Source organism: Canis lupus, chromosome 15 (genome assembly GCF_003254725.2).
Source record: "Canis lupus dingo isolate Sandy chromosome 15, ASM325472v2, whole genome shotgun sequence".
In the NCBI taxonomy this organism is placed as follows: Eukaryota; Metazoa; Chordata; class Mammalia; order Carnivora; family Canidae; genus Canis; species Canis lupus.
In genome coordinates this window covers 41,034,451-41,060,307 of record NC_064257.1, presented here as the reverse complement: position 1 = coordinate 41,060,307, position 25,857 = coordinate 41,034,451, and the positions used below count along the sequence as shown (strand labels likewise).

Here is a 25,857-nt window from a genome sequence, read left to right as displayed (position 1 = left end):
GTTAAGACTTATATGAAAAAAAAATGGACAAAAGTACTCAGGAACTGCTATAGAAAAAAAACTGGTAGATGAATAGGAGGCTGGGAAACCTGACCTAAGAGTTATCAAAAATTATTTTAAAATTATAACAATTAAGACTAGATTTGGCAGTGAAATAAGAGTTCAGAAAGAAACCCACATGTAGAAAGTTGATATACTACAGAGATGTCAGTGCAGATTAGTGGAGACAAGATGAAGAAATGTGTAAGGACCTCAGGAAAAAGTAAAATTGTATTTTTATTCTACGTCATATACAAAATTTCAGATGAATTAAGAATTTAAATGTAAACATCAAAACATTTAAACTCTAGAATGTATAGATATATGTTAATGATCTCGTAATTGGAAAAAAATTTCTAACATGTTGAAAGTACTAACCATAAAGAGAAAGAAAAATAAATTTAAACAATAAAATTTAGCAGTTTGATTCACCAAAAGACACCACAAAGGGGTTGAGAAGACAAGTCACAAAGTGAGAAAAAAAATATTTAAAACACACTTAACTAACAAAGAATAATATCCAGGATATATAAAGAATTCCCATAATCAATATGAGAAAGACAAACCACCCAAAGAAAAATGGACACAGATTTTTTTAAAAGGGCATTTTATATAAGAGGAATGATAAACATCTAGAAAGACACTCAACTTCTTTAGTTCATCAGAGAAATGCAAATTAAAAGGACATTAAGATACCCAAGTAGTGGTTAGGACTTGGAACAATGGGAACTGTCAAACCTTGCTGGTGGGAGCTTTAATTGGCTACTACTATTCTGTAAATATTTTGGCATCAGTAGAGCTGAATATGTGTATTCCAGGACTCAGAAATTCCATACCTAGGAATATACTGTAGAAAAAATTTTGCACATATGTACCAGAAGATGAATAAAAGAATATATTATCTTACTTGGTGGGGTCAAAATGAAAAATTATAGTTAAATGTTTAAGAATCATTACAACATATTTATCCAAAATTGATATTTATGGGACATAAAAATATTCTCTTCATGGACTTCTTATTCATTAATTGTTAAATTCATTAATAAATATAATATTCTTTTGTAAATGCAGAGATAAAACACACCTCACAGGTCAACTTTTGATATATTAGGAATGACTTTTTGTCCACACTGACAGGCATATATACTTTAATCACCGAAGACTAAACTGAGCATTTATGTAAGAAAATCCTTTTTAAAGATTCTTTCAATTTAGTCAGGATTAAAAAGTAAATAACACTTAGTCAGGATTAAAAGTAAATAACACTTTTATCTTTATCAACTTCAAATAAAATAACTTTAGTTTTAATGTCATACTTAATTGGAAAATATACAGAAGAAAACAATAAGAATATGGAGAGCCTGGTGTCCTATGGTCTTCCTTAATAACAATCCATTTTCAAGAGACTGTAATCTACTCAAAAGAAAGCATTCTACCAAGGATCTTAATCGGATTCTGAGAAAATTCAGACTCAAAATAAACAATATGCTACTAAAACCAAAACAATGTAGGTATTAGCAGCTATACAAGGGGTTCGCCTCTATCTGATGAGTCATTTCTAAAATGATGAAAGTCTAGGTCTTTGAAGTGTTTTCTATTCAAGCTGGAATATATATAAGGTAGGAATCACAGAGTAGGTTGAGAAATTTTTCTTCATTTTACATACCCTTACTTGACTCGATGCAAACATCAAACTAAGAATGGCAAAAATGAGTCTTTCTTCCTACCTATTAATACTAACTTTTTCTCTGTTTTCTCAAGGCATTTTACTTTCAGCATCCAAGTCCATAAGAAATTTAGAAGACGACATGGTATTTAATACATTCAGACTGGGAAAAGCCCTTCAGAAGGAAGATACTCCACAAAAGTCAGTTGTTGCTCCTTCTCTGGAACAATATAAAAATGATGACAGCAGTTTCATGAATGATGAGGAAAACAAAAATTCAAAGGTGAGTAGCATGTGATTTATCCTTTCTCTGATGGAAATCTGAATGATTTTTATGATATCTTTGAAAGTAAGTTGATACTTTTATAAACAGAAGTATATATAATATAAACAGTCACATTATGCTTTAGGACAACAATAAAATTTCATACATATCAGGTTGTTCTTCCACTCTGGACAATACTTCTTATCCACAAGTTTTTTTCCCAAAAACTTGTATCTAACGTATTTTTAAAGAGTCAAAACAGTGCAAAATATCTCTGAACTGATCAATGAGAATATTATAAATATATTATAGTTCTATTACCAGTAAGGCAGCTAAAACACAAATCAATCTTTTCTTTACAGAACACAGGCTCCAAACATAATTTCTTAAATCATGGTCTGCCACTGAATCTGGCTATAAAACCTTATCTTGCACTAAAAGGATCCGTAGCTTTTCCAGCTGAAAATGGAGTTCAGAATACTGAATCGACACAAGAAAAGAGAGAAATTGGGGATGAAGAAAATTCAGCTAAATTTCCTATAGGAAGGAGAGATTTTGACAGTGAGTAGTCTTTTTAAAATTCAATTCTTATATCTAATACCATAAAATAGAATTCTGAGTTTAACTGGATTTGGATCCAATCTTAACAAAATAAAATAAGACCATGGTTTAATTACACTTGACATTAAGTGACCCCTGCCAAAGATGTGGGGCTAAAAAGCATTTAAGAGTTATTGTGATTTTGATTTATTCAGAATTAGCTGTATTAGACCCATTCTCTCATTTCTAATAAATTCTGTGTGATAATAGTGCTTTAAGCAATTTAAACTTTTTTTTCCCTCCAGTGCTCAGGTGCATGCTGGGAAGAGTCTATCGACCTTGTTGGCAAGTCTGAAACCTGTTGGACCACATCATCATTTCTGAAGAAAACAAAATCATTTAACTGTCTGTCAGAGAAAAAGCTCTTAACATTACTATAACTTGTATTATGTTAAATGTCTGCTTTAAAAGAAGTTATTAAGATGTATCTGTAGCCTAAATGATATGCTTTATCTGTGCATTAAACTTTGTGAATATTCTGCATAATTATGACTTACTAGTGTTTTTTAAATGCTTAACATACTAATCTTATATACACTTCAGACTAATATAACAAAGGATCACAACTTACACCTTGATCTCTTAAAAATTAAGTAGATGCCCCTGGTGAATGGTTAAATATACACAGAAATCTAAAGCACATAAAAAACAAATTCATAGCCTAAAAAATTGAGTTAACTTTGTCTGGCCAGTAATCAATTTATTCTTGGCCGTACACTTGTTATTTTTTGCTACTCCAACTATTTTGCCACACAATTTATTCTGGAAATTGTTTGATGTCTTGGGTATCTTAACATTTTTATGTTGCGCTGGTTCATTTTCATAATCACAGAGATTATTTTTATCATCTAAGTCCACCTGTTTCCTTTTTGAGCTTTTACTTCCTGTCTGACTACTTGGTTTTCTTGCTACTTTTTCACTTTTACTTCTGTCCAGATGAACATTTCCAGAACTTGTTCCAATTGTTGGCCTTCCAACAGATGAATTTACACCTTCTGTTATGCAAGATGAAAAGAGGAAAGAAATTTTATAATATTTAGTATTATTCCATGTGAAAATTTTACAATAAACTTTAAAAATCACTAAAGAATATTTAAAATTTTGATTTATAATCACATAACACTATAAATTACATGATGAGCAAATACAGCTACATTACTATCCCATTACTTTTCATTTTACCATTTACCATATCATTTATTATCCTTCCAAACTACAAATATTTGTTTTGTTTGAATGCATGACAAGTTATTTCTTAAATACATTTACTTAAATCAAACTGTGTCCTATTCCTCCTAGATTCATACTTAGATTTAACTTTTTAAATAAACCCAGGTCTTAAAAATATAAAATTTTACATTTTACATTTCATACTTTGCAAAACAAAATCTAGTTTTAATTAAGTTAAAACCAATGTGGGACGCCTGGGTGTCTTAGTTGGGTAAGCATCTGCCTTTGGCTCAGGTCCTGATCCTGAGATCTTGGGATCAAGTCTGCTTCTCCTTTCTCCCGCTGCTCATGCTTTTTCTCCCTCTCCCTCTCAAATAAATAAATAAAATCTTAAAAAAGAAAACAATTAATACACTAGAATTAAATAGTCATTTAATTACTCAAATAAGTTCAATTACCAGAAAAGTCATTTTCCACGTGAAGGATAGACAAAGGCTTTGATGCTGAATTAATATCATTCCATTTATCCTTGCTTATTGTGCAGTCGTCTTTGTAAGTACAAGTAAACTGAGATCTAATTAAGGTTTGCTTCATCTAGTAACAGGAAGAAAGAAGATTTTGCAATTTATTTTATTTGATTTATTTTGATTTATTCTTTTTATCCAGATAGAAATATATTCTACAGTAATCAAGATATAAAAATTTCTCTTAAAAATTTCATTATCAATGGAAACTTTTAACCCTTGATGTTTCATAGTTTACAATCGCATCCATTGTTACAACTGGCATTTTTGTTATTTTTAGTAATACCAGCTTTATGCAAACTTTTTATAGTTTTTGTAAGAGTTGAGAAAAATCAATTTTAGATTCCAGAATATGTGACTACTTGAATATTTAGGAAAATAAGAAAGATGATTCAAATATACCATTCTAGGAAGATATGACCAAGTGATTGAATGGTCAGATATTCAAAATAAACTCTTGCATTTATCTTCAAAGATCATAAGTAGGAGAAAATCAGAAAGCTAAATTTAATTCTTTTTTTTTTTTTTCTAAATTTAATTCTTAACTACAAAAAAGGATGTCAAAAAAGTAGCTTTGGTAATGTATTCTGCAAACATAAAACCAGTGGCTGTTTTAGGGATAGAAATTAATTTCAGAACAAAGTAATGTATATGGATAATGCAAATTTCAGTAATCATAGCTGATGTGTAATGAAGTCTAGTTATCATGAGGAGATAACTTCAAATTGAGATGTCAAAACATTTTCAGAAATAGATGTTTAAATTTCAGATAAATGAATAAAGAGGACCTCAACAATTCAAAAATTTAACACTTCAAAACAATTACATTATGCTGAACATTACTTACAAAATATTGGTTGATACAGTTCATAAAGTATGAAATAGCACTTTATATATTTCATATTGACTAGTTTAATATTATATTATACATTCAGAAAGATTACTGTATTAATCAACTTAAATGTTTGCAAAAATAATGGCAGTGAAATTCACAGGCTTCAGTTTAAAAGAAATTAAATTAATCCAGTTGCTTCATAAGAGCAAGTGTTTCCAAAGGGCACCTGGGTGGCTCGGTCGGTTAACCATCCAATTTTCTATTTCAATCTCAGCGTCCTGAGATTGACCCCCAGGCCAGGCTCCATGCTCAGCGAGGAGTTTGCTTCTCTCCTTCTCCCTTTCCCTTTGCCCCTTCCCCCATGCTTTTGCTAGCACCTATTCTCTCTAAATAGATAGAAAGAAAGATAGATGATAGATAGATAGATAGATAGATAGATAGATAGATAGATAGATGATAGATCTTTAAAAAAAAGGCAAAAAGCAAGTGTTCCCAGGATGACAAGTTTTATATCCTTCTGACAAATGGTATGTCTATGAGAGTTCCAGTTCCCAGATCATTAAAAGTCATGTTTAATTTGCTTCAAAATTTAGACAACTGGAGTTTGATAGCGTCCATTTTAAGCACAAAAATTCACAAAATTGAAAGAAATGTGAAAATGTAAAAAATCAAAAACTATTTTAAACAATACAAGAGAGTAGGCTCTTGATTATGGATGACGGATCCTGAATCTATATGAATATAACTACCACTATACAGTTTCCATCATGAGATGCCCTAAAATATAACTAAAGGGTTTTTTTTTTAATTTTTATTTATTTATGATAGTCACACAGAGAGAGAGAAAGAGGCAGAGACATAGGCAGAGGGAGAAGCAGGCTCCATGCACCGGGAGCCTGACGTGGGATTAGATCCCGGGTCTCCAAGATCGCGCCCCAGGCCAAAGGCAGGCGCTAAACCGCTGCGCCACCCAGGGATCCCATAGCTAAAGGTTTTAACTAGACTTTTTTCTGGACTTTAGTAATTCCAAAAATACAGAATTAAATCAAATAATAAAGCTATTAAAATAAATTTTGTTAATAAAATGAACTTTATGTTTATATTACATCACATTATTACTATAATGTTATCAAAAACCTTTTATTTCTATCTGCAAAACCAGTACTGTTGAAATATCTTTAATATTATCATTATTATTATCTGTGACATCCCACAACATATCTTTCATTGGATCAGAGTTACTGCTTAGGGAAAATTTTAAACTTATTGCCCAAAATTAGTTATAAAGAGTATGGTAAGCCCACGAACGCAAATGAATGCTAGGTGACTATCACTTTCATAGTACCCAGACGGTGAATGCACCTGTGAGTGGCTTGGAGGATTCTAGCATCCCACCACAGAATCTGTATCAGCACTACCCACAAAACACTCTAAATATAAATACAATAATTATATATTTAGTACAAAAAATTGACAAAACACAAGAGACTCCTAACTCTGGGAAACTTACAAAGGGTAGTGGAAGGGGAGGTGCGCGGGGGGATGGGGTGACTGGGTGATGGGTACTGAGGGGCACACTTGACAGGATGAGCACTGAGTGTTATACTATATATGTTGGCAAATTGAACTCCAATAAAAAAATATACATATAAAAAAAGAAAATTGATGTTTTCTCAATCTCATGGTTCGCAAAAATAAACATTTCTTTAGAAAGCTGTGTTATTTTTAGTAATTTTTGACGTAAATACAGTGACAAAATAAGTACATAGCCCTCTTTATACTAGATTTCCTATCTTCAGGCCTCCTAGAGAGAAATTCGTGAGCCTCGGTGACAGTAGGGTAATTTCAGAAAACCAGAATTATAAGGCAATGGATTTTTAAAATACTGAGCATGAATTCAGATGTGAAAGGAAATAGTTAACCACTTTATACACTACAAAAAATATCACTTATAAAAATATCAAAACCTCAGAACCACAACAGTTCTATGGTAATCTTGGAATACTTATGTCCAAAAGAAGTAACTAAGTAGTTACATTGAAGGTATTTGTTTTTCTTTTTGTAAGAAATTATATATGGGTTTTCTTTTCCCTGCCCTTACAAAAATTTCTTTTTTTTAAAATCAATTATGACTTAGTTCCAACTATGTGATAGGCACCCAGAATATTAAAGAGATTACTAGGATGACTCTTATAATCAAGACATTCTACTTATAAAACCTGTTGTTGACCTGCTGCTGGAAGAAATAATAAATAAATTGGATAACAGACTCAAGACTGAAAAGATGTCAGAAAGCTAGAACCATAAGTAGAAAATAATAAGATGAAGATGAATGAGGATAACCAAACTCCTATATTTAAGATCAAAATATCCATTACAGATGATGATGAGGAAAACCTGACTTAAAAGTAACAAATGAAAAAGACCTAGAGATTTTCACTGATCATGCACAAAAAGATGCACAATGATGTGATGGGAAAGGAATCAGATTTGCAGTTAAAAGAACTGCCTTCTAATACCGGCCCTATCACTTATAAACTAGATGATTTCAGGTAAACCTCTAAACCTTTCATTTATCCACAAATAGGAATAATATTTATTTCACATAACTGTCAGAATTAAATACAGGTAAAAAAAGGACTATATAAGTTCTAGAGATCCATGTAGACACCATGCAATTAATTAATGCAATAACATATATGGGGATAATTTTTCTGCAGAGTAAGAAATATGTTAAATTGGATTCCTCAGGACCAGGCCAGCTCTAAAATTATTCTAGGAATGCCACTCAAAAACTGAACTTATAATCAGCATCTTCATTTTAGTTATTGAAACAATACAAAATGCACTGGCTTGTATTCATAACTTAAAAGAGATTGCTTTTCCTTTGTTCATAAAAGTTGAATTTTTCTGCACAAGATTAGTGGCTACATAGAATTGAGATTACTTCCTGTTGTAAATCTTCCAAATCTTTCTGTGTATTTGATTTGGAATCACAAACAAGCAAAACAATTCCCTCTTGAAAGTGCTTTTGAAGTACTAAACAACTAAGAATAATGTCCAGATTCATACATGGCTGTTAAAATCATTTTATGTTCAAATCACATGACAGAAAAGGATTGAATGTTTTCCTTTGTAGAGTGATTTCCCCCCTTTGGAAAGATTTCTATCCACAGTAAAATTGCAATGAACTTCAAACTTGCCAAGAATTGGAAAAGTCCTTTTGCCACAAGCTCTTTTTAAATTGGAATTATTAGTAGGTTCCCACTTTGAGGAAAATAGTACTTCACATAGGAAAGCCTGACTCCTGTTAAATCAAAACAAATGAGTCAAAACACCAAAAAGTGGCAGTCATTCTCAGAGTTAGCTGCACTAAGATAATGAAAGTGGTAAGCCTCATTATGCTGATAAATATATCAGCAAGTTCGAAAAAGGAAATTAAATTTAAAAAATTATAAAAAAAAGAAAAAGTAAATTATTCTCAAAATACATAGGTAATATATAACTGAAAATAAATTCTAAATTTATCTTTTCATATATTATTATCTTTTCAAAAGAACAAATTTGCTACCCTTAATGGTATATGGATTGTAAATGCATCAAATAATTTCTTCGTCAGTGAAATTTCACTTATTTTGTTAAGAAAGATAATAGTAGCATTACTACACACAATAGTAGCAAAAGTAGTAGCATTATTTTTTTATAACTCTTCACTATAATTACTATGCCTTTACTTATTCTTTGGAAATAGCATGACGTCTTTGAAGTCTTATACTTGAATACAAACCCTGCTCTTTTACTTACTAACTATAAGACTAGAAAATGATGCCTTCTAGAAGTGAACAAGGATTAACTGGAATGAAGGATATAAAATGCCTAATATAACACTTGACACTTTGTAGGTACTCAATAAATGCCAATTTATTTCAGCCCAATGAATTCAACTTTAGTTTCATTTAATACAAACATCCCATTTTCATTCTACTGAAAAACGCTGCTCACTCTCTTAGTCTTTGCTTAATGTCACCTTCTCAAAAAAACCTCTACTGAGCATCCTATCTATCCATTTATTTATTTATTTATTTATTTATTTATTTATTTTTAAAGATTTTACTTATTTATTCATGATAGACACACGCACACAGAGAGAGAGAGAGAAAGAGAGAGAGAGACAGACAGACAGACAGACAGACAGACACAGGCAGAGGGAGAAGCAGGCTCCATGCAGGAAACCCAATGCGGAACTGATTCCGGGACCGGGATCATGCCCTGAGCCAGAGGCAGCCGCTCAACTGCTGAGCCACCAGGAGTCCCTGAGCATCCTATTTAAAGCCAAAACACACACAAAGGAACACACTCTCCTTACTCCCTTCTGCAGCTTTATTTCACTCCACAGCACTACTAACCTTCTAATGCTCCCCGTGATTCACTTGTTTTGTTCATTATTTGCCTCTCCCAACTAAAATGGAAGCTCCATGAATGAAACCCTTAGTATGGCAACTGGTGACCTGCTCTGGCCCTCCTGCGGCCCTCCCCTCCTTACTGGACTAGCCTCTTGCTCTAGGCTCAAGGACTTACAGTTTATGGCGAGGGTGATGGAGAGTAGAGTGTGCACACCTCTTGGTGGAGTGTCCCTGAGTGTGGCACAGAATAAGGGTTGAAAGGGGATCCAGGAGTGGGCCAATGACTTTTGTTTATATTCTTGTATCCCAGCCCTACAAATATTTGGGGAAGACCTGTCCATGAGGGCAAGGTTTTTGTCTGTTTTGTTCACTACCCTATTCCTAGTGCCTAGAACATTGTCTGGTACCCAGGAGGCATTTAATAATACATGTTGGTGAATGAATCAATTAATAAGTAAAATTTTAACAGTATAACAAGAGCAAGAGGAAGGCATGAGGGAACAGAGACATGAGTAAGCAAAGCTTAGAGAAAGAAAGAGACTTACAGAATGGATTCTACTCCTTAACAGAACGAAAGGAAACCATGTGATACAGAAATGAGAGAAGTAGATGGGCAAAGAACAGCTAAATCACTCTGAGGACAAAAGCTTTGAGATAGAAAAACATGTCTAGACAAAGTAAACTCCTCTATTCAACAGAATGGTGATGCCATTGGGTAAAGGAACAAGAGAGATGCATACACACAGGGAAAACCTACCTCATATTTAGGTACTGAGAATTATGCATCTGAGTCTGTAGGCCCTATTATATCCACCGTCCCTTTACGGGTCTTAAATAGTCCACCTTTCTCAGGTTCTCATGCACATAATAAGCCCTACAAAAAAAAAAAAAGAAAGAAAAAACTATTCCTTAAAACCACAAAAGCCACATTTTCCTTAACCTTGCCTCATACTATTTATTCACTTATTTTCTACAACTACCCAATATACAGTCTATACCACTGAGATAATCTAATACTTTCATCAGGTTATGTGCTCAGCTTGGAAGTCTCTCTTCCATTCTATTTAAATCTTATTCTCATCTCTCGTGGTCAGAGCACCATTTCCTTTACTTATTGGTCTCTAGTTATTTCTTTTGTGGTTATCTAATCCACCAGAACTGCAACTGTTTTTATACTCTGCTAGCCACATGTAGTATATCCCAGGACCCTGGGATCATGACCTGAGCCGAAGGCAGACACTTCACCGACTGAACCACCCAGGTGCCCCATTCTGTGCCATTTTATGTGCCGCAAATGGATCCTCAAAGGACTCAGACATTTTCTGTTTCCTGAGTCTCTAAGACTGGAACCCATATGCAACTTTATATTAGTAAGAGAGACCTCCCGTCTGTTCCCTACGTCTTCTAAGTATCAACTGATATAAAAGGACCAATTAGGCTTTGGGAAAAAATTACAATCATTTTATCTTCTGGAAATACCATTTCTTTCCTATTTTCTCCTCTCCTTCTGGGACTCTAATTGGGCACATTAGACATGTTAGACTTTTTCTAATTTTTCTAACAACCTATCTTCAAGTCTAGTTTTGCAACCTAATGCTACATCCAGTCTACTATTAAAATCAAGTAATGAGTTCTTAATTTCAGATAATGTTTTTACAGTTCTGGAATGGCTTCTATACAGTTTCATAGATTTTAATTCTCTGCTGGAATTCCCCAATTTTTCATTCATTTTGCCCTTCTTTTCCTAACTTTTACATATCAAAAAATATTCAATTCCTTGTCAGCTGATTCAAATATCTGGATTATCTGTGCATCTGCCACTATTGTTAGTTTTCCCTCTTAATTAAAAGACAAGACTTCCTATTTCTTTTCATGTCCAGTATATTTTATTTCATGCTGGATACTGTGTGTAAAGAAAGTGTAGAGGCTCCCGATGAAGAACCTTCTTCCACTAGACAAGGTTTCCCTTGTCTCTAGTAGGTAGACATAGCAAAGGGCTGATAACCTCAGTGCAGTCAGGGACTGGGCTGACCAAGAGCTCAATTACATGTGTCATAACTTACATCTGACTTCTGATTCTAATCTCTTCCTCAGGAATGTCCTTCCCTGGCTTTAAGTCAAGAACGTTGTGAATCTCTATCATCTCTGACCTAAAAGTCTGGGTGGGGGAGGAGGGTTCAGTTTGCCTTTCAGAGGTTTATACATTGTACTCTTTGGCCTCCCATCTTACTTCATTTCCAAATATGACAAATATGTGAAAGGAGACAGCCACATGTTGAACGTGGGTCCCACTCCTCAAGCAGAGCCTTGTCTTCTAGCTCGCTCAAGAGCACAGACAATATTAGTTTACCAAACAAGCTCTTCGGCCTCCCACTCAGCTTCAAAATCCAGAATATGTGCGCTAGGTAAAAATAACCATGCATTCAGGGCTCCTAAAGGTTCCAAACTGTTGCCAGCCCTCAAGATATCCACAGTCTTTGTTGGTCCCTCTTTCTACCAGTAGTTCCTTTATGTGGTCAAATATCAATCCTTGGCATGTATCTAAAACTGGCAAATAATCCTGGGGAAGAAAGAAGCTGATAATAAGGTGCTCACCTCAGAAGGACTTTACCCTCCTCAGATTTTTAGTTTACTTAAACCACTTTGTTTACATAGCTTTCCTATGTCTTTAAAATATATTCTCTCCCATTTATATGCTTTTCATTTTGTTATTGTAGCAGAAATTGTTTTCTGCCACCGTATCCTAGCTCCAAACAGAAGCCTCTAAGACCGTTAGTGATTTCTTGATTCTGTTCCCTCCTTATTTGAGAGCATTTTATTTTCTCCTCAGTTACATTTTGAAGGCCGCATACTTTGTTATTCCTCATTTTCAGTAGCCTGAGGAATGGTGGACACAGCAGAGGAGACAGTTTGAAAATGTTCTGGGTGCTAGCTACACTTTCTCGTAGGAGTTTATTATGCATTATATGTACTGTAAGAAGGTTTACTCCGTCTACTTAGCCACTATATCTCATTCAAATGGAAGGGGGTCATTTGGATCATTTCCCCAGTTCATCACATGGCATTGGAGGCTTCATCTGTGTAAGTATATAAGTTCTAGCGTTCATTTTTCACATTTTAACCACATTACTCATTACTATCTAGTTGCCACTTTTTTATTATTATTATTATTATTATTCATGAGATACACACAGAGAGAGGCAGAGACACAAGCAGAGGGAGAAGCAGGCTCCCTGTGAGGAGCCCAATGCAGGACTGGATCTCAGGACCCCAGGATCATGATCTGAGCCGAAGGCAGATGCTCAACTGCTGAGCCAGCCACCCAGGCATCCCTCGTTGCCACTTCTACTATTTCTCTAATAAGGGGGGAAGGAAAAAAAAGGAACACACGCACTTAGTTGGCCCCTCAGTTTGGGATATATTAGTGATAATTCTCACTAGTATAGTATCTGGGGACTGTGGCTATATTGTTATTAAGTCATATTGTGACTCTTCCCCCCAAAATCTTCAGATTCTTTCCTTGGCCTCATTTTTGAAGTTATTGTATCTAGTTGTATTATTCTTTATTGTTTGCTCTCGATGAATGCTTTTGCTAGTTACTATTTTATAGACATTGTAAGGAGAGAGAAATTCTATGAGTTAAGCTCAATCTAACATTTTAATTTGGATGTACCCAGAGTTTTCTAAGACTCTAAAAGTTCAACTTGGATATCTATTTAAGAATTTTCCAACACCATGAGCATTGGGCTGCCTGACTACTTACAAAGGTACCAATTATAGCCAGTCTATTTTCAAACCACCTAAACCCTAATTTTCACTGTCCTAGCTACTCTATGTTTTAAAGATCCAGCATTTTCCTGATCAGCTCACTTAAATTACTAAATCAGTTACTGCTGATTATCCTATGTATTATTGTATGTATATGGGCAAAAACATTAAACTCAGAATAAGGAAAACACCTGTACATGGGACTTTTCAGTTGTGCCTGATGCACAAAATACTGCTAAACCATGAAAGGAATACAATTAATTTACAGAGATATAAGGAGGTAAGTATCCTTAAAATAAAATCTTAAAATCTTTTAAGAAAGAGATATGAGGATACTTGTATAAACTGCTTGAAATGGGGGATGAGGGGGTGTTGGGATGTAACCATTCCCTAAAGGTTCCTATCTATCACAGTAGAATTTATTTGACCACCATGGACAAGTTTCCTAATAAGCAATAGTAGGAAATAAAACTTGAGGACTTAAAATGAATATGGTTTCATAAGATTTTGTGATCAGAGGGGTGTTTATTTTTATTTATAAATGATAAACTAAAATCTAAGAAAAGTTCATTTGCCCCATATAATAATGACATGGATACTTCCAATCAATTATCATCTATGACATCAAAATTCTAAGTACCCTAATATTTTCTATTTTTGAAGTGCTCTTTGCAAGACACCATTTCAAATGTAAATCATGTATTCTTTCCATGATTAAAAAAGAACTATATGCCAAAAGAGCAAAAGTAACCAGACAATAAGACTTTGCTTTTATAAAGACCATTGTACAGTAAGATATAATCATAAACACCAATTCCTTCCTCTCTCCATTGCCATTTTGTGTCAGAGCTATGTAGACTAAGCCAGCTCCACTATTAAGTAAAGGTAGCAATGTAATTATCATTTCATTAGTATTTAACCATGGCTTTGCCCACATTTCATAGTAGTTATGAGATCTTGGACAAGGTGTTTTCTCAAGATTTTGGTCTCCACATCCATAAATGAGACAGCATTAGATAATATCTCCTCTACTTCCCAAAACTTTCTAAATTTGACTATACATTTTATTGTAATGAGCTGACTCTTACCAGTTTCTAAAAAAAATAAAATTGAAAAAACCCACCTTATTCTTAAAATAGATTTTTTTCATTTTGATTTAGTTAATTCTAACAAAATATCCCATTGATCTTTATTCTTTATTTAAATTCAATTAATTAACATATAGTGTTAGTTTCAGAGTAGAGTTCAGTGATCTATCACATCCAGTCCAGTGCTCATTATATCACATGCCCTCCTGAATGCCCATCACCCAGTTACCCCATCCTTCCAACTCTCTCTTCCCTCCAACAACCCTCAGTTTGTTTCCTATGGTTAAGTCTCTTATGGTTTGTCTCCCCTGATTTCATCACTTTATTTTTCCCTCCCTTCTTCTACAACCCTGTTTTGTTTCTTAAATTCTACAGATGAGTGAAATCATTTGATAATTGTCTTTCTCTGAATGACTTATTTCCCTTAGCATAAAACTCTCTAGTTCAAACTATGGGAAGAGCCCAGATGTCCATTGACCAATGAATGGATAAAGAAGAGGTGGTATAAATACAATGGAGTATTACTCAGCCATCAAAAAAAATGAAATCTTGTCATTTGCGTTGACATGGGTAGAACTAAGGGGTATTATACCAATGATCTTTAAATGAAAATATTAAAGTTTGTAAGTATCCATAGCAGGGAAAAAAATTAAAGAATTTGTACATTACATTTCTGGTTCTAATAAAGTCAAAAGAATGGATTTTTTTCAAAAAGATCTTATGCCTTGACTGTAAGTGCTTATGTAATATAACAAAGGATTGACAAATTTTACTCATAGAAAAATTGTATAAAACTCCTTGACATATTCCACAGGTATTAAGTACTGACAACAAATAATAACCAAAAGAAAGATAAGACTTATTAATATAAATTGAATGGGTTTTGGGTATGAAACAGATAACTAAAAGTTCTGCGAATTGGGACTAACTTACCAAATGCAATATAAAAAGCATACAAATTAGAGTTCTTAAAGTTGTATCAAGATGAATAACTTTGATAATTTAAGGTAATTGTAAATTTTACATGAAAATTTTGAACAAATGAATGAATTCTTAACCATAGAAGAATATCTAGCACATAGCAGATGCTCAATAAATGTATGCCGAATGAGTTAAGACCAAATTTCTTTTTGAAAATAAGACCAAGAATAAAAAAGAAAAAGAAAAAAAGAAAAAAAAAGAAAAGAAGACCAAGAAAATTTTAAATACTTAAAAAAAAACACATTATTGGCTACTTACAGGAACAAATGTTTGAATGAGGGCAAACTTAGCTCAAATAAAATAAAGTTATAAAGAATAGCTCTAATCAATAAACAATCTGAAATGTTCTTGTCTTAATCTACAATGAATGATATTCTGCTGTATGTCTTCAGACAGGAACAAAATGGAAATTATTTAGTCTTTCAAGAATCAGTTTAAAATGTGAGAAATGTAAGTGAGAACATCATATCTTCTTTACTTTTGCCTTCATTCACTGAACAATATGTATTGAACACTTAAAATAGCAAGTACTTAATTCTTTCCTTCATTTAGGTACAGCAGATTGAATAAACCAAAGACTAATCAGCCACGATTATATAAGAGTAAAGTTTCTATATGTCACTGCCATAACTCATTTTCCATTTAAGTCTTATGGCTCCAAGTACAATGTATATTTATAATATCCAGCTCAGCTTTCTATTTTTCTTCTACAAATAAAACCATTTTTATCATTTTTATGACAGTACATGAAACCGTACCTTAATTTTTTTCTCTTGCATTGACTTACAGATGCGTTCTCTTAGAGATTTCATTGATGAATTTTTCACTTGTATGGGAGATCTATGTCCAAAAAAAGCAAAAAACATATAAACAAAAGTAGCTTTTTAACTTGTTTTTGCCCCTCTCTTACCCAAAAGCAGTTATAAAATAAAAAGACAACTGAATCTAATTGTTTATAGCACTGTATAAAAGTGTCAGTACTACTAATGAGAGTTTTAAGTATTGATAATTTGCTAAGTTAATTGATTCAGTCACTACATATTTGGGTTTCTAATATACATATGGTACTGTACAAGATATTATAAAGGATAGAAAGTAGATTCATTCATTGCCCTGAATTCAGACTCCTGAAGCCTAAGGAAATAAGATATCCACACAACTAAAATTTAAAATAAAAAAGGACAAGTGCTGTAGCAGGGGAATTCAAGAGAAAAATACAGTTTAGAAATAGGACAGTCAAAGAAGGCACAATGGAGAAAGAAACACTGGAGCTTTGGAGCCAGACAAACCTGGATTCCTCAATAAATTCCTTTCTGGCTTAATAGAGCCAGAGTCATAACCTCTTTAACTCAAAAGACTATTATATAAGGATAAAGAATAGTCTATTCTAAGAAACACTAGTTTATAACCTTATATTGACTTATATTCATACACCACATTGTCCTTAATTTTATCATTCCAATGCAGACCACTAAAAATTCACCTTACCATGAATTGGCACTTGTTTGCATAATGACAATTGCAAATGTTAAGGTAACTGTAAACAATTAAAATATGTTTGGCCACATGGTTGAGAAAAATACTTCTTTAAAGTGGATGTAGGGATTGATTTTGTTTAATAAAATTCTATAAACACAAAATAACTTTCTCTAAGAAAAGGGTAGAATTGAATCTGAGAGAAAATTTAATCATTTATGTTTTTATCTAAAAAGCAAACTTTGTTAAACAGAAGTAAAGTAAAAGAAAAACAACCAAGGTTCATTTTCTTTCCACTTTTTTCATAAATCATTGAAAGAATAAATTCTCATTGTTACGAAAATATTTGAACACTTTTAAGATAGAACATGGGAAAATTATATCACACTGAAATATAAAATAATAATCACTGAAAGCTGGTGAAGAAGATTTAAAATAAATTGGAGGACAACACTCAATGACAGGTCATTGCAAAGTTTCTCTTCAAAGAGAAAAGAAAAATAGAAGAGAGCAAACAAGTAGGATGATTTTGTAAAGTTTCTCCACAAGGTACTAAATACAATTTAAAATCGTTCTAAAACTTTACATTTTTCTACAAATGAACATTCATTAATGGACAACAATACCAACCTACTCAGTGTTTGACCTAGTTGTTGTTAAAACTGGAGTGTATCAATGTCTTGTCCAGAATATCAACACATTAATTTAGTTAAGTATTTTTCTTCATACGATGACGAACCGACATATGTCAACTCCCATGTAGTCTGGTATACATGCTCTCTCCTTTTTTTTTTTTAATTGGAGTTCGATTTGCCAACACATAGTATAACACCCAGTGCTCATCCCGTCAAGTGCCCCCCTCAGTGCCCATCACCCAGTCACCCCAACCCCCCGCCCACCTCCCCTTCTACCACCCCTTGTTCATTTCCCAGAGTTAGGAGTCTCTCATGCTCTGTCACCCTCACTGATATTTCCCACTGATTTTCTCTCCTTTCCCCTTTAATCCCTTTCATTATTTTTTATATTCCCCATCTCCTGTTCTTGTGCACAGCAGTACAATCTTTGGAGGACAGACCTTAGGTTTTGGGGTAAGACACTTGCTACTTGCTAACTGTACTGTCTTAGGCAAATTACTTAATCTCTGTCTCTCAAGTATCTAATTTTTTTGGATATCACTGAAAGATGTTGTACAAGGGCTGAGATAACATGAGTGAAAGCAGTTACCAAAGTTCTTGACATACACAGCAAAGGAAATAAATATTTCCAAAGCAAAATACAAGCGCCAAAAAATAAAAACAAAAATACTTGCCATACTCTCATAAAATACTATATGTTTATAAAAACTTTCTCATATCCAAATGTTCAATCTCCTTTTAACTTGTTTTCTCTCGTCATACTTTTCTCTAGTTTCTAAGTTTCTTACCATAATATATTTCTTTTTAATCCAAGAGGTGTTTTTTCAAAAATTCCCTTTATAGACTAAATACTCACATACATATAACTTCTACATTACTTACCTAAAAAGTGTAAGAATAGAAATTCCATTATTATGAACTGTGTTTTCATCATCATATAAAAGCTCTGCTTTGTTTTTGGTAGGCATACTGGCTGCTTCTTCATCCAAAAGAACTAGTAAAGTTTTCACAGTATCTCTGCCACAGTATGCAGTCCCATGGTTTATGGCATAAGACTTTGGCTAGAACAATAAATACTATTAAGTAGAAGTTAACAATCAAAAAAAAAAAAAGTTAACAATCACCAGAGTTGGGTGATCAGCCATTCTTTTTCATTTCTTGTGCCACTGGTCTCCTATTGTTTATGTTATAAAAAAAAAAAAAAATCAATCATGGGAAATGGCTTTAAGGCACGTGATATTTCCCCCTCAAGTCATACTAAAATCAATCTTGTCACCTTCCCAAAGCATAAAAGAATATAGAAAATATAGAAAATAATAGCATAATAGCATCACAGAAAGATATTGGTTCTGGTCAAAATAACATCTGGCTTTAAGTCAGAAAATTTAGTAACTAGCTAGCTTGGTGACCTTAGCCTCAGGATTTAGCCTCCCTGTGTATTTTCTCTTTCTTATGCCAAAGAGAGTTGGGGTTCTGTTGATCTGAATACTAAACCAAATAGATGGCTGTAAAGATCTATTCAAATGCAAAAATTAAAAAAAATGAGTTGACATTCATTCATTCAGTAATCCACTGATAAACACATACCAAGTCCTAAGCACAGTGTTTGAAGTTTAGGCTACAGAGGTAAACACCACCACTTCAAGGAACCCATAGTCTCCTTAATAAAATAAGTGAGTAACCAACAGCTGCATTACAAAAGTGCTAGTCACAGTAAGTGTTAACAAACATAAAACACATGGGGCAACAACACAGAATCTCCCCCATGTCCCATCTTCAAATACATCCAAAAACATGCATTGTTACAGAAAAACAATTAAAAATGGTTCCCAAAGACTGTGGATAGATAGATGAATAATAAAACATAAGCAAAAGTCTTTCTTCATACACAGATTATCACAGTCACACCTATGGAAGGGGGCTTTTGTTTCTTGAGTAATTAAACTGCAACAAATGGATTATCACACATACTCCCAAATTCTTTTCTACAGCTGAAAGATGGTAGCCAATTTCTCCTGTAATACTAACACTGTACAATGATTGAGTACCTATGTTAAAAAAAAAAGGAAAAAAAAACAAGAAAGAGGTAAACATTCTGGGATATATAGTTAAAAGATTACTAAGCATAGGAAAAATTCCTCATTTTGCAGGAGGCTGGTAATAGAGATAGAAACCAACAGATCATAAAGATGAAATAATTATACTTAAGAAAAATAAACTGAATAGAAACCATTTCTATTGCTGTTCTACACAGTACCTAATACAGGGATCAGAACCAGAGAAACCCAGCTCTTATTTTATATTTGAATAGATGGCAAAATAATGGTCCCATAAGAATAATTACTGAAAAACACTGTAAAACACTTTAACATCCACTAAGAATTATAAACTTCTAGTGCTACAAGGGATACTGAAGATTATCCAAAACCCCACTTTAACAAATAGAATTTGGCCCAAAGATGTTATGATTTACTCAAGTCGATAATCCTATTGAGAAACATAAATTTCCAATATCTCATAACACAGGAAAAACATTCTTCTGGCTTAAGTAGCAATAGTAAACCATTTCTATAATAAGTAGAAGTGACAATGTTTTGTATAGAAGGATAATGAAAAATAAAAAGTTCATTACCCGGGCAGGACTGATGTCAGTAGTACTAACAGCTACATCTCCTTGTTGAGAATTGATAATATTTTTAATCCTCAAATCCAAATCCTGAGCAACTTCCTCTACTGCTTTACAAAAAGGATCCCTGCTGTTCTGGCCTTTAATCAGCTGCATCTTTATCACTGAGAGTATCCGACCCCCTGCAATGCTGAAGATAGAAATAAGATCACCTTTATAATAGTATTAGAAATGACACGATGCGTATGAGCTTGAAAATAAACTTCTCAAAGTTAATCAACACTTTTAAAAAAATATGACTTTGATCTTATAAATCAAACTAACACATTTAAGAAAAGAATGAGAACTATGAGCAAGAAAATTAAGGTTTTTCTTAAAGCAAGTCATTTCAACAAAGTTACTTCTTCCCTGATTTGAAAGCTGAAGGGAAATATTTTAGTTATATATAATAACAGTTTCAGGTGCAGTGCAGCCATATACACATAATATACTTAAAATATGTACATTTAGATACAAGGTAACAGAAACACTATCTTTCAGTGAATACCTAGAATCCTACATTACTTAAATCTTAAAATCAATTGAGTAAGTTTTATTATTCTCAAATCACAGATGAGAAAATTGAGTCTCAAAAAGGTTAAACAGCTTGTCCAAGAACACAAGAGTGTTCTGGATTAGGAAGGAGGTCGTGAGGACTGACCTGAAACAGGACATTGCATTCTGATAAGAGAATTGTTATTGTGTGCAAGGGGGAAGTTAAGGCTAGTTAATATTGATCTAAAGCAAACCAAAGACTGGACCAACTATGTTCAATAGACAAGTGTTTTTAAAAACCTGAAATCAATTATTTCTTTATACTAAGCCTGAACCTGAAATGAATTTAGGTTGCAGTTCCTGCTCTAGAAGGCTGACCTAAAAAAATGTAAGAAATATATAGGAAGAAGGAGTTTGATCTATTACAAGGAAGAAATTAGAGGTGCCCAACACTAGGAGAGGACTTTTTTTTTTTTTTTTTTTTTTTAAGTCAGGAGATCTCTCTCCCTAAAGGTATCCCTGGAAAGGCGGCATGGTGCTGAAGAAGAAGGTGGTATGTCCTGGCTATAAAGGCAGCTGCCTGAGCACAGAATAACAGATCCCATCTCCCACATCCTGCTTCCCACCTCTGCCTTCTACCTTGGGTATGTTATTTAACTTTTCTGTGACTTTTATGGCAGCATAAAGGAAATTATGAATTAAAGTTTTTATCCAGACTGCCTAATTGCCAGGTTTTATGTTTTGGGGAAGAAGCCAGGTTTCATAACAAACACTGGAAATATGATTGTTTACATTCAAATAGCTGTTCCAAATAGAGAAAGCAAGATAGAGAAGAAAACTGCAGAGACACTTAATGGTCGATTAGACTAGTGTCTCCCACATTTGCCTGATTATCAGAATCATATTCAGCATTTGTTTAAAATATCAACTCCAGCTCACACCCTGTTGAATCACAAACTGCTTAGAAGGATACAAAACAGTTGCATTGTTTTGAAAGTACTACAGGTGATTCTGACAACTACATAAGCTTGGGAAACATTTCATTTAAAAATAAAGGAAGAAACGAAAAGAGAAAAGAAAAGAGCTCCCTGAGAAAGGAACAATATTTACTAATCTTTATACTACCAGTTTATATTTGGCACACAGAAGAAATGATACGTTTGTTGAGTAAATGACCATTATCACACACAACAATCAAAAATGTTTAATAGTAAGACATAAGATATATATTTTTTACTATTATTGTTATTTTTGATACAAAAGTACTTATGGACTTTCCACTTACACTATGGCAGACTAAATAAATACTCTGGGGGAATATCTTACTGAATTTGGCAGGAACAGGGGGAAATCTCTAAGTACCACTTAATCTCTCCCCAAAAAAGGAAAAAACAAGAGCTAGAGTGGAAAGTTGGGAGCTGTTAAATGGGAGGCAAGCAGAATAAATGGTTTTTCCTGAAGACAAAAATCTCTGGTAGCACTTTGATCAAGACACAAAGCCCTGGGTGGAAGAAGGCAATCAGAGAATTTCAACCTGAACTAGTTGAAGGGGAAGGATTAGTATGACTTTATTAGATTTTTTTTTATGTATTTTATATTCTTGAAGCTCTTTTTCTTTTTTTAAGTTTTCTATTTGGTGACAGCATAGGAATACCAATGGCTTGTTTATTGACCTTGTGTCCAGCAACACTGTTAAACACTATTATTAATATTAATAATTTGTCTCTAAATTCCTGGAGTTTTCTACATCTACAATCCTATTATCATCAAATAGAACTTTATTTCTTCCCTTTTTTTTTATTTCTTCCTTTTAACTGTTAAATCTCCTTTTTCTTTTCCTTGCCTTACTACACTGAATTGAATATCTGATAGTACACTAAAAAAGAAATGATAAGAGCAAGAACTCTTATCTTGTCCTAAATCCTAAAAAGGATGCTAAAACATTTTACCATTAAGTAGGGTTTTATAGAAACCCTTTATCAGGCTAAAGCCCTTACTCTCAGTTCATTTCAGAGTGGGTAGCCCTGTCGAGTGGGTATGTTCCAATAGACTCCTCACCTTAGGCAGTCCCTGGGCTTTGTCTTTGCACTCTCAGACTCTAGTGGCTGTAAGAATAGATCTTCCGAATTGCTAAATACTCTCAAAATAAAAGCTCACTTCCCTTCTAGACTCCCCTCTCCGGCTGTCTTCCCTCCCCTAGTTTTCGGCTTATATTTTCATTACATATGCCTAATCATCAATGCATTGAAGAAGTATTTTAAAAATATGCTATCCAGCATTACTAACAATTTTCAGTGGAAGGGTCAACCGGGACCTAGTCTGCCATAAATGTGTAATCAGAAGTCTGAGTAAACTCTAAGAACTGTTATATATATATATATATATATAGGCACTTTCTTTTTCAGTGTTTTCCCTTGATTTTCAATCAAAAGCACAGAAAGTAATTGGATGAAATGAAGCCAAAATGAAAACACAACACACTATGTGCATTCTCTGGGAAGTAATCTAATGGAAGAGTTTTGGAAAAGATTCAAAAGGATAATAAAATATGAAAGAGTGTTTTAATGTCAATTACAAGAACAAAAAAAAAATGCTTTCAACAGTATTAGGTTAAAGTCACCTTTCCCTCCTTTTCTCACTCTTTCTATAAGAACAAATACACTAAAATATTAAAGATGATATAATACCCTGAGTTATATTAGGAAAAAATTTATAAGATTTGTGTTTCAGATATTATGAAGCTCAACATTTTGACCTCGGCAAAATACCTCAAACACCAGTGCTACGACCAGTCCATTGTTATACATTCTCTCCTAAGAGCCAAATATCTGCACAGCAACATGGTGGCATAATCCAGACTCTTGCTTCTAGAGACTGGCATCTCTGAAGTTTTAACTCAAATAACACCAGGACATTTGTGTTAGGCACTGGGATACAATGAACAACATATTTTCTCTTTAAGAGGTCACAACTGATCATGTTAGAAAGTGAGATACGGAGGGAGTCTGAGTGGGTGGGTAAGGGAAAAAGGAGTTATTCAGGAAGGCAACCCAGAAGATACATTATGAGTACTCTGGACAAATATTAATAGAAGAATTTAAGTGAAAAAGAGGTAAATTGCAGTTCTTTACAAACAAATGTGTCACATTAGGGCCCTAGGGCAGAAAAAGGGAAAAGAAAAACACAAATCCACAGGCTTGTATTAATACCTAGTGACTGAGACAGACCAATAAGCAATAATACAAACAGATTGGTAATACTTCACTGTAATTACTGAATATCTTTACTATATGGGTTGGCTTTCCCCTACCATATTCAAGAATTAGATAACTACTTGCTAAAACATATCTGTAAAAACTAAGTATGCGGGTGCCTGGATGGCTCAGTGGGTTAAGCATCTTCCTTTGGCTCAGGTCATGATCTCTAGGTCATAAGATGGAGCCCTCCCTGCTCAGCAGGGAGTCTGCTTCTCTCTCTCCCTGCCCTTCCCCACCACTTGTTCTCTATCTCTCTCAAGTAAATAAATAAAACCTTTAAATAAATTTTTAAAAATTAAAATTAAGTATGCTTAAAAGTACTCCATAAGATATATCAAAAATGCTTCTAGAATATTTTTAAATGAGAAAAAAATGTAACAATATTTTGGACTGGATAATTTCAACTAGATTTAACATTCTATAAATGTATTATATTTAGTCCAATAAATATTCAAGTTGCTATTATAAACTTGAAATACATAATCTTAAATAGTTGAACAACAGAGAACTACTTTATGTAACAAGAAACCCTTAATTTAAGATTTTTCAGGAAAGTATAGTATGCATTTTATGGTGGCACCTACTGGCAAAATGTAGAAATACAACCAAATTACAGCTAATATGGCCTGATGAAAAGTTGGCAGTGGAGAGGGAAGTGTGAGACTCAGTTCTTCTTTCATTTCTTCCCTGTCTATTCCCCATCCTCCTTTTGATTCAACAATTATTGTGATTCCCTACTACATCTATCCTATTATACTCAGTTATAAGAATTAAACACATTTTTATCTTTAAGTTTTAAGGTTGAGAGACAGAGGCTAGAACAAGACACAGGCAGGAGTTAGAGCCTATAGAATTTCTATATCATATTGAGATTTTTGTAAGTCTTATCCTGAACCTAACATGAAATCATTGAAGGATTTTAATTACGAGAGTAATACCTGCTGTTTTAGAGCGACCACTGGCAGCAGTAAGGACAACAGGATGGGGTAACTCAAAATTGGAGGCAGAAAAAACAACTCAGAGAGAAGTGAAGAAGTTCAGGCAAGAAAGGTTAAAAGTTTGAAAACAGATTTTCCATTAAAAAAAAACAAATAAGGTAGGAATAGAGATGAGAAGAATATCAAAAATGTTAAGAAGAATTGATGGATCCTGGTGTCTGAAGGGAAAGAGAAAGGAGAAATAGGAGTTTAGGATATATTTCAGATTTCTGGTTAGGCAGCTGTAGGAAGACAAGCTTCGTCAAACGGGGCACTTCAGGAGGAGAAGTGGTATTCAGGAAAAGACAAAGATTTAGTTTGGAACATCTTAAGTTTTAGTTGCCCTTGAGGTCACAACATATAGTTAAAGATATATTTTTGAAATTCAGCAAAGAGGTTTGAAATATAGAGTAATAATTTGCATATATGCAGTCCCAGTACGTGGAAAATAAGAGAATGAAATCTCAGAAGTACAGGGAAAAGAGTTCTAAGAAAGAAAACCATCAAATTTGAAGACTCAAAAGAGACCAAAAAAGTCCACACCAACTAGATCACAAGTGATCTTTTGCAGAACAGCTTCAATAGAGTGGAAAAGTGAATTACCGTGAGTCAGTTAAGTACAGACAAGTAAATAAATACTGAGTGTCTACTCCTCCAGACACTGTGCTAGGACTAGGGAATATTAGTGCAGAAAACCAATAAAACCCTCATAGACTTTATAGCCTGGGGAGAAATACATATTAAACAATTAGAAATCAATGCCCAGAAGTGAGTGGCATTTCTATACACTAACAATGAGACTGAAGAAAGAGAAATTAAGGAGTCAATCCCATTTACAATTGCACCCAAAAGCATAAGATACCTAGGAATAAACCTAACCAAAGAGGAAAAGGATCTATACCCTAAAAACTACAGAACACTCCTGAAAAAAATTGAGGAAGACACAAAGAGATGGAAAAATATTCCATGCTCATGGAATGGAAGAATTAATATTGTGAAAATGTCAATGTTAC

At 33.6% G+C, this 25,857-nt stretch overlaps 2 protein-coding genes across 8 annotated transcripts in view; one reads left to right on the top strand and one right to left on the bottom strand.

Annotated features, from left to right (window-relative positions):
• Positions 1–258: 258 nt before the first annotated feature.
• Positions 259–25,857, bottom strand: part of LOC112654403 (PARP1 binding protein) — a 67,029-nt gene continuing 41,430 nt past the window's right edge. For 4 of the 7 annotated variants that reach the window (XM_035699191.2, XM_049094163.1, XM_049094164.1 and 1 more), the window contains 5 exons: positions 20,083–20,266; positions 18,333–18,511; positions 16,098–16,179; positions 4,199–4,334; positions 259–3,565 (listed from right to left, as the gene is read on the bottom strand). In XM_035699191.2, coding sequence (XP_035555084.1) covers positions 3,225–3,565; positions 4,199–4,334; positions 16,098–16,179; positions 18,333–18,511; positions 20,083–20,266 — 922 coding nt within the window. In that variant the 3' untranslated portion in view covers positions 259–3,224. Of the gene's footprint in view, positions 3,566–4,198; positions 4,335–10,259; positions 10,377–16,097; positions 16,180–18,332; positions 18,512–20,082; positions 20,267–25,857 lie in introns of those variants that run through there. The other 3 variants (XR_007402320.1, XM_049094166.1, XM_049094167.1) reach the window with 3 other exon arrangements.
• Positions 1,740–2,539, top strand: PMCH (pro-melanin concentrating hormone). Its single transcript, XM_025438690.3, has 2 exons — positions 1,740–1,988; positions 2,333–2,539. Exons 1-2 carry the CDS (start codon positions 1,740–1,742, stop codon positions 2,537–2,539), a joined length of 456 nt encoding a protein of 151 aa, XP_025294475.1.